The sequence below is a fragment of the Phascolarctos cinereus genome, unplaced genomic scaffold, assembly GCF_003287225.1.
Source record: "Phascolarctos cinereus isolate Bilbo 61053 unplaced genomic scaffold, phaCin_HiC Scaffold_1;HRSCAF=81, whole genome shotgun sequence".
Classification (NCBI taxonomy): Eukaryota; Metazoa; Chordata; class Mammalia; order Diprotodontia; family Phascolarctidae; genus Phascolarctos; species Phascolarctos cinereus.
Window position 1 is genome coordinate 68,298,851 of NW_027555514.1, and position 16,954 is coordinate 68,315,804.

Here is a 16,954-nt window from a genome sequence, read left to right on the forward strand (position 1 = left end):
TTCTCTGGTACAAAGGGCCAAAAAATTTTACATGCATTTTCCAGATCCTGGGGGCATCATGCTTCTCACTTTCAAAATGTGGAAGGGATAACTATGTTGTTGTTTTTTTTTAAATAGAATTGTAAACTGTAACAAGGGACTTTAAAAGTACCATCCTTTCTTGACAGCCTGAAAACTGACATATCTGACATAAAAATAACTATTAAATTTAATAATGAAACCAAATGTCTAAAGCAACACTGTAATTGCTAAATTAAGTTTTTTTAACTGTCAAAAAGTTTTCACTAATCTGAAAGATGACATAAAAAAAAAATCTCACCACTAAGGATCACAATGAGTGACTTTGAGAAAAGTATTTCAAGCAAAATGTTCTTTTCTTCCCAGCCAAAATAGAGAAACATTGAAAAATGATGTAGAATTATAAGTTGTAAACCCCTTTCCAATTCTAAAATGAAAAACCACTTCTGAAATTTAGAGGGAAAACAGGAAAACAGGACAAAAAAACCCAAAGAAAACAATTACCCCCACCTGGCTGTGGACTGCCACTCCAATTAAAGAATACCTGGTGACCCCTCCCCCAGAGGTCACATCACTTCCCTGGGCTTTGATTCCCAATAAAAAACCAAGGTTGGAGTATATGATCTTTGAGGTCCCTTCCAGATCTAAAGTATTGACTCTACGATCTAGTCTACCATCTTCATTTTACAGCTGAGGAAACAGAACAAATGAGGTGAAACAGTTTTTATTCAGCTTTTCCTTTCCCTTTCAAAGTCAAAATAAATGAGCTATAGTTCCTGTAAAATCAATAAGTCATTTGGTTGATTACATAACTATGATTTGAAAATAAAAGTTGCCCTGGGTTCTGACTTTTTTTTGCTTTGACTACTCTAGTTCTGTTCACTTAATACAGGATATGTTTTTATTGGAAAGTATTTGTAGATCAATCTCTTTTCTGATCAGAGGCAGAAGGTGGAGAGAGTGGGATAAATTGTTTGCTAACACTAGTTATTACACATGCATAATAATAGCTGATATACAGCACTTTAAAGAGCAAAGATAACATATGTTATCTCACTGATCATCACTGTAACTCCATGAAATAGGTGCTATTATTATCCTCATTTTATAGATAAGGAAACTGAGGCTCAGGAAAGTTATGTACCTTGCCCAGGATTACATAGCTAGAAAGTGTCTGAGACAGGATTCAAGTTCAGGTCTTACTGCCTCTAGACCCAGCCCTCGGTCCACTGTGCATGAAAACTGCATAAGCCATTGAAAGACAAGAGAATTCAACAAATATTTTCCAAGTGCCCACTATCTACAAAACCATAAGTATAAACCTGGCTTAGTAATCCTGTGAGAAGTCCAAAGAGCTCACAGCCAAGCTGCTTCCTTCTAGCTCTTCATTATTTGCCTAGGCCCACAACCTCTGGCTGTTATGCTAAAGGCTGTGGCTGAGTCTAAAGACAGAGCTGAAAGGAGGCAAGAATGCACCTGCCTCAGCCTTTGGGACAGTTCCCTAGACAAGAAATGAAGGTACCACTGAGCTAACTTCACTCAGGAGCTAGAGGCTAAAGTTTCGTTCATTTAAATTTTATAGGACCAAAAAAAAAAAGCATTCCCAGTTGTTTACTGCCATTCCTTTTTTCCCTCTCACTTGCCTGTTTCTTATTGAATTCTAACTTGGATTCAAACTATTTTTCAAGATAGCCTCTGATTAAAACTGACTACAATAAAAATCCAGAAAAGTCCAAGCTAAAAGAAGTGCCTTCTCTTCCAAGGGAGCCCAACTTGATCCTGTTGTGAACCCCACCAATATGCGTGGGGGCTGCCTACCCTCTCCCCAGGCATTGCTCAGGGAACACCACCTCACTCTGTCTGTCAACAAGAACCCGACAGATGACCATGCCCACGGTCCTGTGAAACTGCTGATGACAGACAGTCCCAAGCATTCTTTGGTCTCTTGTAACTAAGGACCTACATGTACTTTCTTAGCCCTCACAGGAGTAGTCCCCAAGTCTTTCTGGAACCTCTCCATCCCTTCCTACCTCGAGTTCTACTTCATGACAAAACCGCTGTATCTGCAAACAAGGCAGTTATACCTCAGCCTCTTTCTATTCCTGCTTTGGAGAGTTAAAGCACAGGAGTAATGTTAATTACAGGAATTTCAGGCCAAGTAGGAAAGAAAGGTGGCATGATGGGCAAACAAAAAAGATATTTTGAGGCAACTGTAGCTTGCTGATCCTTGTGGAAGCAGCTGCCTACTCTACCTAGGGGAAAGAACATTATAGCCAAGGTTAAGGAGGTTGTGCAAATTCCCTTGCTGGGACACTGGAAGGAGATTGTGGAGACCAGGCCTCTTCGGTGGGGTTCTAGGGCAATGATGATATCTTATAATATCCTGAGGGGATGGAGGGAGAAGGGTTAGGGCAGTGGTCCATTACCAAGTGGCACCTTTCCAATAAGGAAGCCTTAAGCCTTTTCTTGGGAGCAGTTCAACCCAGAGAGTGCTGTTAGGTACAAGAAGCCAAGGAACAGCAACACTTGGTGCAGGATGGACCCTCAAATTGGCATTGTAGGAACTCTCCAGTGTATTTCTAAGAAAATGATTAAGGGAGAGACTTAAAATAGGTCAAAGTATGGGGGGAAATGTTGGGCAATGAATCATCAAATAACCCACAAAATCAAACAAATTAGCTAGTTACATTTATTATCAAAAAGAGCTCCAGCATCCTTTATAGAAGGTTTTCAGAGTCAATTACATAAGATATTAATAGCAAAGGGAAAAAAAGACTAAACCAATAAAATGTGGTTTCTTAAATTAAAATAATCTCATTGGTCTTTTGGGGCCCTACAAGTAATGACTCAAATAAAAAGGTCGAGAACTATAAACTAGTATTGTTTTACTGTATTTTAATGTACACTGAATAATTTGAAGTTTCTTATTTCCTGTGCCACCTCCCTCACTCTGCCCAACCTCTCCGCCCCCACCTCCCTATTTTTAAAGTTACTGCACTTTAAAATTCCTAGTTTCTGGGGAAATTTTTTTCTTTATGTCAGTTGCTCTTGTTCCAAATTACCTGCAACCAATTATTTATAATTAAGCAGCAGAGTTTAACAGAAAGAGCCCTGGGCTGGAATCAGAGGACCTGGCATCAAATTCTGGTTCATCAGCTGGATGATGATAGGTAAGCTACTTTACCTCTCTAGGCTCAGTCCCTTCATGTGTAAAATGAAGATGTTAGCCTAAGCAATCTATAAAGTCCTTTCCAGCTCTAAACGTCATGAGTTTAAAGGAAGCAATTTACCTCTTTAACAAAAGTAAGCTACAGCACATTCAACGCACTGCTGAATTTCTTCTGACACCCACTGAAAAGGCAGACTCTTTGCTTCTATAAGAACCATCTGGATCACTGAGTCTACCGTAGAGCCAGAGGCCATCAAGGCCAACATTCTCATTTTGCAAATGAGAGAACTGAGGTTTTAGAGGCAGGAGACATTAGGTGATTTGCCCAAGGTCACTCAGGTCACAAGTGCTAGGGCCAGGATTCAAAACCAGCTCCCTGGGTTTCAGCTCCAATGCTCCTCCCATCCCACCACACCATCTCCAACAACATCACAATCACCTACTGAAAAGACAACTAATATGTCCCAAGACAATTATTTAAAAAGTGGATCCACTCTAACCTTATTCTATAAGTTGTACAGAGACACGTCCAGACCTCCAATTGAAACGATGAACTGAGAAGACCAACACAGTGCGAGTCAACACTACATCAATCTCTGTCGGTGATGGCTGGCTGGTTGGTTTTACCAAGTCATCATACCCGTAACAAATGCCTGTCGATGCTCTCATTCCAGCACAAGTTTCTGGTGTCTGCAGAGGCAGCGGGGCTTTCTGCTCCATTCCTTCTCAGTAGGGTCTGTACGCTCAAAAACACCACCTGCAGAAGTGCTCCAGGCAGTTGTGCAAAGCTCCCAAGACAAGAAACAGGGGACAGGTAATCTAAAACATTACCTTTCGTTTTGCACATTACAATGAGTTATTCATCTTGGTCTGTGTTATCACTCTTTACTCCTAAAAAGCACTTGAAAAAAAAACTAAGTATCAAATATCACAGGCAAAAGTAGGAGTTTGAGAAACACGAAAATCTAGTTAATAGAGTAAACAGAAATACTTGGGCTTCAATGTTTTGGCACAGTCAACAGAAATATACCCAAACTTAAAAAAAACACACCGAAAAAGCTGAAGTTTCTGCCATGTATTCTAAGCGCAATCTAGCACAGATTAGAAAATTTAAAAAACAGAACAGACAACCTGGAGTCCAATATCTGGAATATATTCTTATTGATGAATAGTTATTTCAAATACAGGCATGTTTAACTTCTTACACATGATGGCTGTGATGAAAATCTGTGATGTGAGGAAAATTAACTTTAAAATATCAACTTGTATCTTTAATTGACATCATTTTGGGGAAATTATGTTTCTCCTCTGATTTCCCTTCAGTTGGCAGCTATTTGACATTTTAACCTTCAACACTTCCTTCTCCACACTTCTCAGTTATTGTTAATGTTCCATATACACAAAATTACTAGGCGGTATGCTATGGATACTTCTATAAAATAAGGCATTTCCATGTTGTAGAAATATGGAAATAACCAACCTCTAAACCGCCTGCTTTGTAAATGTGCATCGCTGTATGTAGTTTCCTTAAAGAAAGTCCCACGTGTCCAGTAATACTCAGAAAAACTCTACCAATGCTGAGGCAATAAAGGAAATGATACAGAGAAAGCAGAGTTAAGTACCTAATACTGACCACTTCGTGCATTTCGGTGAATGAAGAAAGATAAAGATACCTGCTTTATGGCACACACAATCTTAAACAGAAAATGAGAATAACTTTTCATTAGCAGCTTAGATCCTCAGGGCCCTAGCTGATTTTCTAATTCGTTCTTTATCATTATATATCTTCCCAAGAAATTTTAAATGTTAAAGAACATATCCTTGAACAACTCTGTGGTTGATAATCATCTTAATGTGGAATAATATATCATTTGTAGTGTCACTATGAATGATCTCTATGTTTAAGTTTTATGGGATCAAAATCCTTGTTCTTATGAAAGTCCTTCATTGGTAAAATAATACTTTGAATATAGTCTTGAAAATGACTGCTTATGGCTCTTTAGAATGTAATTTTGGTGAGAGTTGGGGTATGCAGGAACTATTTTAGCCTACTCTGGCCCAACAATCTCAAGTTAATCATGAGAAGCACGCAAATCATTAATAATGAGAACTTTGGACAATGGATACAGTTTGGAAGAATCTCACTAAAGTAAAGAATAAAATACTGAAATACCTGTGAAATACCTATAAAAAATACCAACACGATCACAGGGAAACACACATACAGACTCATCACAGTTAGAATTTAACATTCTAAGTTTCGAATGACTATCATATTTTCTAGCACTTTACATATTTATAAACATGCAAAAATGGCGATACATATCTACCAACTTTTCATCTTCCCCAGATGCAGACAGATCTTTGACTAAAAGAGCTGCATTATCTTGGACGAGTCACCAACTTATTTCTCTGAGCCTGTTTCCTCTATAAGAGAGTTGGACTTAAGATTTTTTCTTGTTCTAATATCTTAAATTCTATTATTTATGCCAAAACCTATCTCTGTGAATGAGAATAGGAAATAAAGTCCATAAATTTGGGTTGCTCTGTGTTAGTTTCTTCCAGTTTTTCACATTTGTAAAAAAAAACAAAATGCCATTTCAGAATTACTTATGATCATCAATTAATCAACAGGACAAAGCTCTGAATATCTAAAGTATTAATAAAAATGCGAAATTATAACAACAAATTTCCTATCATCCAAGCTATAACATCACCAGTAGGTTAAGTGCTAGAATACAAATTAAATCATGAAAAGTCTGATAAATTGCACAAATGTTCAGTCCTTCAGAAAGTTCTGAAGAAATTTCATCTTCTTAAAAACTCAAGCTGAATTCATATTCATAGCATATTTTACCTCAATTGTGTTCAAACAAATGTCATTCCCATTTTGCCCAATATTTCAAAGTATCATCATAGTAAAACACAAAACATTTCCAAATTAATCCAAATTCTTGAGCATTGTTTTAAGCATGACTTAAAATGCATTCAAAATTGATTCTGAAATGTATTTCCACATCACCTGCAAGCTCTTTGTAAGCTGTCACATAATACGCTAGAATTTCTGTTCTAAGACGTTTGCATAAGTGTTTAGGACTTTGATGCCCAATTTATTTAAAGCCAAGAACAATATGTTTTGTTGTACTAAAAACACAAGTAGATTTATGGATTTCTGTTCCTACTGGTATTAGACTTTTACAAACAAACAAAAAAGACAACTAAGTTATATTTTTGGATGGAGCAATATTCTAAATATCACTGTCAAACCTTTCTGCTTTCATCACTGTTCAACTCATCACACAAACCATCTGCATAAATAAAGATGTAAGCATCTGTTATATGGCAAATGGTCTCAGGGGCAGATGTTTTTATCCCTGCATTCATGTCACTGGGGTTGGATACATTATTTGAACAGATGTACACAATCTGAAAGTGTTGTGTCCCACAGTGAAATGTCTCCAACTGCTTTCTATCAAAGTACATAAATGATATTTGCACCTGCACTTATGTTAATGATATAAAGGCAGCAGGGGGTTCTGACAAAGGGAGATGTGATGCTATGAAATATATTTACATGGTTAATTGAAGTTTCTGTTGCCAAATGGCTCCATTGACATTGATACATATACTCGGCTTCAATGTCTGGGTAGCACATTTTCTAGAAGTTGCAAAAATTGCAAAAAACAAAAACAATTCAAACACCCAAAACCTTAACTGATCACCAGGAATGTTTTCATCTCCTCTATATTTTTGACAACAACAAAACAACAGAATTGACTTAAGATACAAATTTTGTCTGATAAATTCTAGGCCTCTCCTCATTCTTGTCATTTCAACTTTGGGAGTAACTTTTTTTTTAAGGGTGCATATTTTTTCATTTGGCATTCTGTCAGGACTACAACAAGCCAACAACATGCAATAGCATTTCATCAAAGTTATGATACCGTAAAATTTCCATTTACATCATTAAGGCATTAAGGAGAACCCACTAAAAACGGTCAATGTATCTTTGGAGTTCATATGAAAATCCTGCGCTTTATAATCTTGCTCTTTATATATTTAACAGCCTCTAATGGGATCAAAATCCAAGAATGGCATTTATTAGTCCATACAGATAAAGATTTTCATGTGAACTTCATACGAAAATACATGGAAGAATAAACTGGTGATTCTTAAAGAATAATCCCTCCCTTCCTGAGCAAAAATAAAACCAAAAAACCCAACAGCCCAAAACAAAACTATTCATTGCCAATGATCAGAAATGCAATGCTCAGGGGAAAAATGTTAAAAATGTTTATCACTGAATACTAAGATGCAGATAGTCTACCCAAATCTCTACAAAACATCCGTAATTTCACTATTATGCAACACATATTGAACTGAGTATCACTTGACAAAGAAACTTTGGATCACAGAAGCCTGGATTCGAAGCTAAAAGAGATCTCAAAAAATCTGGTCTAACCCCCTCATTTTACAGATGAGGAAACTGAGGCACAAGGAAGGCGACTTGGCCAAGGTTAACACAAGCAGAAGGACAGAGGTGACACCACAGCCAGAGTTCTTTCCTATGCTGTTTACTAATCACCTGAAAACAAAGAGTCTCTTTCAACTGTGCAACTGACTGAGTCCGTTCCCAGTACAGTTTATCACTCTATGGTCCTAAGAAATTGTCCAGCCTCATATGGCAGATCCTTATCACACAGGGTTTCCATCCTGCCTAAAGTGTGCTCAGGAGGCAGTGAACTAAGAGTCAGAAGAAGAGCAGGGTAGATGGCTGGTGAAGTCAACGTATCAGACCAGGCCCGGTCAGGAAGAGTTAACAAATCTGTTTTCATATGAGCAAGTCAAGAGAGCGCTGGGCCGGGAGTCAAGAAACCTTGGCTCAAATTCCACCTCAGACACATCTCAGTTCTAGGGCAGTAGCTGGCTAGTTAAATGTCGCAGAGCCACAGAATCTTCCTTTGTCATAATAATAACAACCACCACCTCCCTCCCAGGTGTCTTGTGGGCAAAGTGCTTGGAAAACAGTAAAGATTATATCTCCCTGTGGAGACAGGATCTCTCAGCTACTTCTGCCAGTACTGCAGTCCCTTCCTCCTTAGCAGCCACGGCTACTGAAAACCCAGAATATCAACTTCTCGCCACCAAAGCCCTCAGCACCATCAAACAGCCCAACATCAGAAACAAGTATATAACACTAAAGAAGCCAAATCTTAAGGTCTAATATACCTGTAGCTGAAACTTTCTATACACAGTGCCTCCTAAAAGTCTTGGTGCGGCTTTAAACTTAAAGCTTAATTTTATTAATTAAATAGCATTACAGATCATTATCCCAGTGTTGTTATTTCAAAGGATTTTCATCAGACCTAACAGCATACTTAGGCTGCAATTCAGATTAATAAATCAATAAACATTTATTAAACATCTATTACATGTCAGACACTGTGCTAAGCACTGGGGATGCCAAAAGAAGCAAAAGACAGTCCCTGACCTCAAGGAGCTCACAATCTAATGGGACAGAAAACATACAAACAAGCACTTACAAAATCACCTAAATACAGGATAAATAGGGAATCATTAACAGAGGGACAGGGGCCAAGAACAGACCTCTGGAGCTATCCACTAGACATCTCCCTTTCAGGAGATGTTGGCCATCACTAATTCCACCTTTCAGTCAGCTCTAAATCCACCTAACTGTACTGTCATTTGACCAACATCTCTCCACCCCGTATCATAGGGATAGTATGATAGGCTTTGTCAAATGCTTGGCTGGAATCTGGGGATACTCTGCCTAGGACATTGCCCTGATCCAGGTAGCGCTATTTAAAAAAAAAAAAAGGAAATGAAGCTAGCTTGACATGATCTGCATTTGATAGTGGTTCTTGGTGATTACTGCTGTAAAGTGAAAATGGCATTATACTTTGAGTCAGAGGGGGATCTGGGCTCAAATTTTGGCTCTGCTATCTGTGTAATCCTGGCCTTAAGGCCTTTGGGTGTCCTCTGCTTCTTCTCTACAATAAAAGGATTGGACTATAGGACTATAAAGTCTCTTCCAGTTCCAAACCAGTACACTAATCATCCCTTTAATAATATGTTCTGGAATTTTGTCAGATTTAAAAGTCACCTTTACCAGTTTTCATTTGCAGACTCTCTACTGTCTCCACTTCTCTTTGAAAATCAGGGTAACATTTGACTTTCTCCACGAACTTGGGCACCCTTCCCTCTTTTCATGAACTTTGAGGATCACTGGCAGTTAGCTACTGCCCAATCACACTTGCCAAATTTTTCAATCCCTTGAGCTATAGTCCATTTGGGATTGGTGACAATCCCAACAAGGATAGCCAGGCGCTCTTTTACCATCTTCTTATTTATCTTGGGTTTCAATTGCCTCTAATTCAATTTAATTTGATCCTTTCCAGTCCAGTCTTTTCACTCCATTATTCCTTCCTAATCCATCCTTCCTACTTCCCTCCCTGTTCTTCTTCTAGCCCTCAACATAGCTAAAAATAAAAAAAAATGTTATTATCCTTAGTATTCTGTGCTGGCCTTAGTTCATCGTAAACTTTGCTATTTTTGACACAGCTGTTCCAGGGCCATGCCACTCTTTTGTTTTCATGTTCTGTGAGCTGCCCTTGCTTCCATATCCTATACTTGTTCTTTAAAAATCTAAGCTGGTTGATGGATGCTTTGTGTATCTACATCAGTAACTTTTCTGGATATTTCCCTCTTTTTGTGAATTTTAGGCCATGGAATCTTAACCTACCCTGAAACCTTTGTAATCTATTCTCCTAAATCTGGAGGGCTGGAGTATCCCTGGCTTTCTCCTCCTCTATCACAAATTCTAAAATAGAATAACAACTTTATCCCAAGGTTCCTGTAATTTTTACTTCACTGACCAATTTCTCTTCGTTGATCTGACCCAGATTGAAAAGAACAGTTAGTTGCCCTTGTCACTTATTCTATCTTTTGAAAAATGAAATAATCAATGAATCAAGTCAAGAATTTATCAGCTTGGCTTTGGGCAGCCGGAAAGTGTTAGCGGATGTCTGGATAACTTAAATCCCCTACTGCTTCTATATTATGCCTCCATGCAGGTAAGTACTCCTTTCCCCAAACTCTTCATCTAATTCTCCCTCAGTGTAGGCGGTCTTTAGCATCCTCACAGAACATGACCTACCTCTGTTCCCCCCTCTATTAACCCTTATGCAATGTTCCCCTCATCATGCTCCCTGCCTTGGGTTACTAAATTTCCACACATAAATATATCTTTTTAATATATAATACTAATCCATTGTTATATTTTTCTATTGATTTCTTTTGAATGAGAATAATCATATTCTCAGCTTAAGTCTCATCCAGTCAAGTCTAAGTGACATTATGAAGTCAAACTTGTCTCCTCACATCAGAACAGGTAGTATACTTCACTTCGTGTACTTTATATATATTTGTGATCAGACATCCAGGCTACACATTTTATTATTGATTCTTTTCTTAGAAGTTGTCTTCCGTGTGTTATTGATTCTCTCCATTGATATTCTCTTCTCATGCTTCATTGGCTACTCTGTACTACTAGAGTTGGTAACGATGTTGCAAATTTTGTGCAAACTCATTCTATCAGCCTTCATTATATAAACTTTGTCCCTAGTTAAGAACTCTTCATTCCTGTATTTCAAGCTAGTGATGTTAAACTCAAATAGAAAGAGATCCCAGCAGATAGCATACTGACTTACAAAATCACAAATTAACATTCCTTATATGGTATTATATTTTTATTTCTTTCATTAAACACTTCCCATTTATATTTTAACTTGGTATGGCTGCAATTAGGAGGTTTCCCTGTGAGTTTGACACCTCTCTTTAAAGCCACAGCTCAGAAATTCAAACCTCATTCTCTATATTCCAAACCAGCTATTCACTCCCCCAGTCTTCTGTTCAAGTGACTCCTATAGAAGTAAAATTATTAGCAAGACTCCACATAATTATTTTCCTTTCCTAAGCACCAGTTCAATTTCCTCATTTTATAAACAAAGTCATAAAAATGACTCAGTGAAGTCATTTCCCCATAGCTAGTAGCCAAACTAGGACTAGAATCCAGGTCTCCTGAATCCCAGGCCAACAGCTGTTCTATTGCACCTTAGAACAATATATCTTTGTGCCACGACAAGTATAAAGTATATTCTGCTTTATTCCTCAAAGTGCTCTTTCACCTATACCTGCTCCAACCCCTACCCCAAAAAGATTAAAGGAGAGAAAGACTCATAGGCACAAAAATATTTTTAACAGCAGTACTTTGTGACATGGCCAAGAATTGGAAACTAAGGAGGCTGCCCATCAATTGTAACAGAATATTACTGTGCCATATGAAATAATGAAGTGATTCAGAAAAATCTGGGGAAAGTGATATAAACTTGATGCAGAGTGAAGTGAGTAGAACCAAGAGAGCAATTTATACAACGACTACAAAATGATAAAGAAAAGCAGCCTGGAAAGACTTAAGAACCCAATCAATGCAATGACCAAGCTTACTCCAGAGGGCCAATGATAGAGAAGTGATGGACCCAAGGTGCAGATTGAGGCACATATTTCAGTTTGATTATGCTGATTTGTTACAAGGGAGGATTTTTTTTCATATTGTTTTATTCTGGGGGATATTTAGAAGGGAAAGAGGAACTATTACTGATAGTAACACCAAAAAAGGGGAAAATAGGAAAGAGGGTAGTAATTGAAGACTTTTTTTAAAGCACAGATGAAAAGGAAGTTCAGAGGGAGATACAGACAAGCAGGACAGTTCTGAAATTAATATGTTGAATTTATCATATATTTTTAAGAACAAAATTGTAATAGAGATTTGTGGTTTCATATATAATCTTTTTGTTCTGTTCTTCTTTATATATGGAAATATCTGTGTTTGTCATGTTCAGAACAACCAAAAATTTAAAAAGTTATTTCAAAAAATTCAATTCAGTTCAAATATTCTCTGTACAAGGCACTATGCTGAGTGGGTGGTTGTATAGTAACTGGGAAATTGCATTATATTAATAAATTCAAGGTTTTTATAATAATATAATAGTATGTTGGTATATACAGTATATAACATAATGACACGTGTGTGTGTGTGTGTGTGTGTGTGTGTGTGTGTGTGTGTGTGTGTGTTTAAATTTAATGATTTATAACTACTGTTGTTCCCCACATGTCTTATCTTACCTTGATCTTTTGGAGGTACCAATAAAGAATTCTCCATTGTGATGACTTTGGCTTTCCTTGGAAAAAAAAAAGAAAACAAATATTATCACAAACATTAGAAAATAATTTAACATATACTATAAACAAGTTCTAATGATATTTATTTTCACCTGTATTTATAAAAATTTTTTCAGGACTCATAAATTTTTAATAAGTGGATGGATAATCATAAATGAACAGTCCACTGAGCAATTCACTTAGTTCTCAATGTATAACCAGGTAACTTTTTTTCTCTTTCATCTTAATATAAGGTATCACTGATACCCAATGTTTTAATTAAGCTGACTTCTTGATAAATTGGCACTTTTGCATACCAATAACAATGTCAATAATGATATCTTCTGAAACATTAGTGATTTATCTATATAATGTATACATAATGTATGTTTTCAGCATAACATTGGTGTTAAAGTGTGTAGTAACACCTCACTTATTTGGGGGGTCAAATTTTCAGCAATTGCAGTCATTGGAATATAGCTCTTAATCAGAAATAAATGTAAAAGGCCAACATAACTGTTACAAAGCCCGTGCATTTTCCTCTATGGAAGATGCCTTCACTGACAACCTACTGATGCTCACAACACACAGAAATAATAATATGACTAAATGCTATTTCTGACAAAGCAAATTAGAGTGGAGGGGTTGGGTGGAAAGGCAAAGTGAGCTGCTACAAGTGTATACAATAACAAAAATGCTATAACAGCTGAAAATGGGAGGTAACATGCAAAAATATGTTAAATGAAAAATATTGTTATCTAGAATGATTTATTGTAGGAGGAGAAAATCTTACTCAGCTCAATAACTCCTGATAACACGACTAAATCACAGTATAACAATGATGACAGTCATAAAAAAAAGGTTATGTTCAATACATTCCTTTCAGAAGTACAGGAATTATGTAATACATTTCTCAAAGATTTCCATTAATAATAGTCTTAAAATATTCTGAAATAGTTCAGAATTCTTGGTTCTGAAAGTTTTCAACTTCAGTTATTTTGAACATCCACTTATATGAAATCCTTTATTCCTCTACCATGTCAAGCAAATAAGAAGACAGAGACCTCAACTCCTTCTCATTATCATAGTAGGAGATTTGAGTAAATGGAAAGGGTTGATGTTTCCCCACACAAGACTCCTCTTCCTGATAAGCAAGTGGTTCTCACTGCATTAGGCCCCAGGGTAAGCCATAGTGTTTGTAGAGTATCATCAGTATGGTCCATTCCATCATAGAGCTTCTTTGAGACTAGACCCTGCAGCAACATGAACTTGGAAATTCGCAGGTATTCCTTCTCTCAACTCCCCAAGAATTTCCTAGGTAAGCAAACTGACCATAGAGACATACAATTCTCTCCAGATTGGGGGTGTCTGGTCTTTGGGTAGAACTGTAGGCCTGGTGATAATGCCTCCTTCCCACCTTCTGCTGTGACCTCGCAAGCAGTTGCTTTTGTGGATCTGCCCAGGGACTCATAGCCTGCTGGCAATGTTGTTTTACTGTCCCTTCCTTGGTACCCCACAGAGTGAGAGTGAGTGCTGAATACAATTTGCAGTTCCCTTTTAAACTTGAAAACCACAGCTACTAGCTTATGACCAAATGATAATGTTGGCCATCACCTTAATGGGACCTCTGTTAATATTTGATAGGATAAAGTATAAGGAACGTTTATGCTTTCAATTTCTTCATCATTACAAAACATCATTTAAATTGGTCAAGATATGCTAACTGCTACAGACTCTACAGGGGTTTTTCAGTTAACTTACCTCCTTACCCAGACATTCAAACTAAGCAAATTAATATAAAGAAAAATGTAATCCTACAGTCTAAAGTTTTCTTTATCAGTCTCCCAATGTTAAGAATACTTTGGTTCTTATATGGCTCTGTGATCTCAATTATGGGGGTGCTCTCTCCAATGAAGAAACCCATGATCCATTCTGGCTCGTCCAGCCTGTGTGACTCTTGTCCACATCCTCCCGGAAATCCTCACCAAGAACATACCTTACACGCCAGGGGCCTCCCCATAAATGTCTTAGAATGAAGCACATGGGCTATTGGTTATCTTTCAGTCTCCCTATGTGACCAGATTTCTGGTCATACATCTCTTCTCTATGCTCCTTCTTGAACAATAATAGCATTTCAGGGACTAGACTAAAAGTGAGTGAAAATGATCTCCATCAGCTGAAGATAAGAATGTTGGAGTTTGGGCAGCCAAGCTAGGACACACAAGCCCCAATGCATCTATGATTTCATGGATGTAGGCGTTCCTTCCAAGGATGCAGAATACAATTCATTCATCCTAACTCTTTTGTGTTATTCTCAAACATGTCCTGTATTCAATTCACCATTGGGAATCTGCCCAATTTACTATGGGCCTTTCTTGAGTTTTCTTAATATTGAAGGGATACTACTAATTTTTTCCTTCTATTTTAATCTTTGTTATTAGGGAAGGCTTACTGGATGACAAAATAACAAGGGTACATTTGTATATACTAATATGATATAACAACAAAGTACATCAATAAAAACATTTTTAAAAGAAATAACTTCAAAGCCCAAACACCGAAGGTTGAAGGCATACCAACAACAGAGCACAGAGGCTGTCTGTCAGCTGTTACTCACTCTGGCTTTGTGACCTATCACATGCTTTTTTCTGGACACGGTTATGCACATTTAAAAAAAAAATCTATTTAGTATTTTATTTTTCCCGGTTACATGTAAAAACAATTTTAACATTCATTTTTAAAACTTTGAGCTCCAAATTCTCTCTTTCCCTCCCTCCCCACCCTCACCCTCACTGAGAAGGCAAGCAATTTGATATAGGTTATACATGTGCATTTTTTAAAGGTATTCTTTATACCATTTCTCCTGCATAATTCCTTATCTGTAATGTGTTTCAACCCACCCACAACCACCAAGTGCCCCTCCACTGTCATCTGGATGGTCCACAACTTCTTCATAGACTGGCGCGTTCTATGACTTGCAGATATACATCAACACTAGTCGAATACTGTTGTTAAAAGGTGGGCCTTTGTTTCAGGGAGAAGCTTGGGATCATTAAAAGGATTATGAAATTTCCCAAAAGTAATCCATGCACATGTCAAAATTATACAAGATTCCTTGAAAGATATAATAGAGAAAACCTTGTTCAATAACACTCCGATTATTAAAATCAAGTGAGACAAAACAAGGAGATGTATAATCACTGAAGATGTTCACCACTGTGATACAGTGCAGAATACCAACTGAAAAGGGATTCCCCATAGAGGGAGAGGTCCTCCATAGCTCTTTTCTATGGATATCATTTTACTGATTGAATCAAGTCCAGAATATTGCAGGGCCTTCTAATGAGACCTATAATTATCCAAAATGGTTCAGCCTAACTATTAACAGAGGAAAAATTAAGTAGATAAGGACTGCCTATTATTTAGGCTGTAATATTCAGCTGGATGGGCAAGCTAAGAGTTCACTCATCAGCATATAAATCTTGGACAAACACTCCAATCAGACAATGAATGGGACTTAAAACTGAATAGAAGAACAGTATACACCTTAACATAGGGCATATATAGCAACAGCTTACTGAATGGGATGTCTTTTTCACCAGAATGTTCTATTTTATGACTTTGAGGGAAACCATAATTTATTTGATAAATTTACCACATACAAAAGGATGATGCATTAAATAGCTGCTTCTCTCTGACTGTTTTACAGGCGTCATCCAAGCAAAGTCAACACGCCGACAACTTAAGAAATGCAATCCTCTGTCGGCATGCAGGCAGCCCTTTGCTCCTAAGCACCATACAGAAGTTCCAGATAATTATAACCTGACTTGCCTCACTAGGATTGCTGCCAAGTGCATTAGTAAGAAAACCTATCAAAAAGGAAGAAAAATTAAAGAAGGCAGACTGCTCATGCCATCAGTTACAAAGAGCTAATACAGGGTGCTTTATAAATCACTCTTACATGATTACTTTTAATTTTGGTTAATATGCCATATTTAAACATAGCTGATTAAAAATGAAAATTGAGTGAATTGGTTGCTTGAGGAAAATGACAGCTTGATGGTGCTGGAAATAGCAATCTTTCATTTATTCCTAGGATAGGGACTGAAAAGACAGAAGCCAGTCCAACTTCTTTATGCTACCCTGCTAACATCCCTAAATATGTGGTGGGATAAAACTCTTGGAAAAGGAAAAGGAAAATCACTTTCTGCAACCTCATTATTCTTAGTACTTTTCTTTTTTCTGCTGTGGGCACTAATCACAAGAGACTGGGCTGAGATCACAATTTCATTTCATAATGGCTACAAGTCAATTCCCAGTCGGATATTTCCTATTATTTGCATTGTTCTATCTCCTTCCCAGCAATCTCCTGGCCACGGGATCGCCACTACCACCACTGTCTCCATCTCTTCTCTACCTAAAAGCTGACTGTCCCCCTAGAACCACTGTGGGCTCTAACAGGTTACCACAGGCCTTACCTTGCCTAGATTCAGGCCTCTACCACCCTTTCACCTAGATGCTATGCTC

The 16,954-nt window shown here is 37.5% G+C and overlaps 1 protein-coding gene across 1 annotated transcript in view; it reads right to left on the bottom strand.

Annotated features, from left to right (window-relative positions):
- Nucleotides 1–16,954, bottom strand: part of ZNF438 (zinc finger protein 438) — a 140,309-nt gene that overhangs the window by 13,144 nt on the left and 110,211 nt on the right. The window contains 1 exon segment of the mRNA XM_078152099.1: nt 12,392–12,447. Within this exon segment, the coding sequence (XP_078008225.1) occupies nt 12,392–12,447 (56 nt within the window).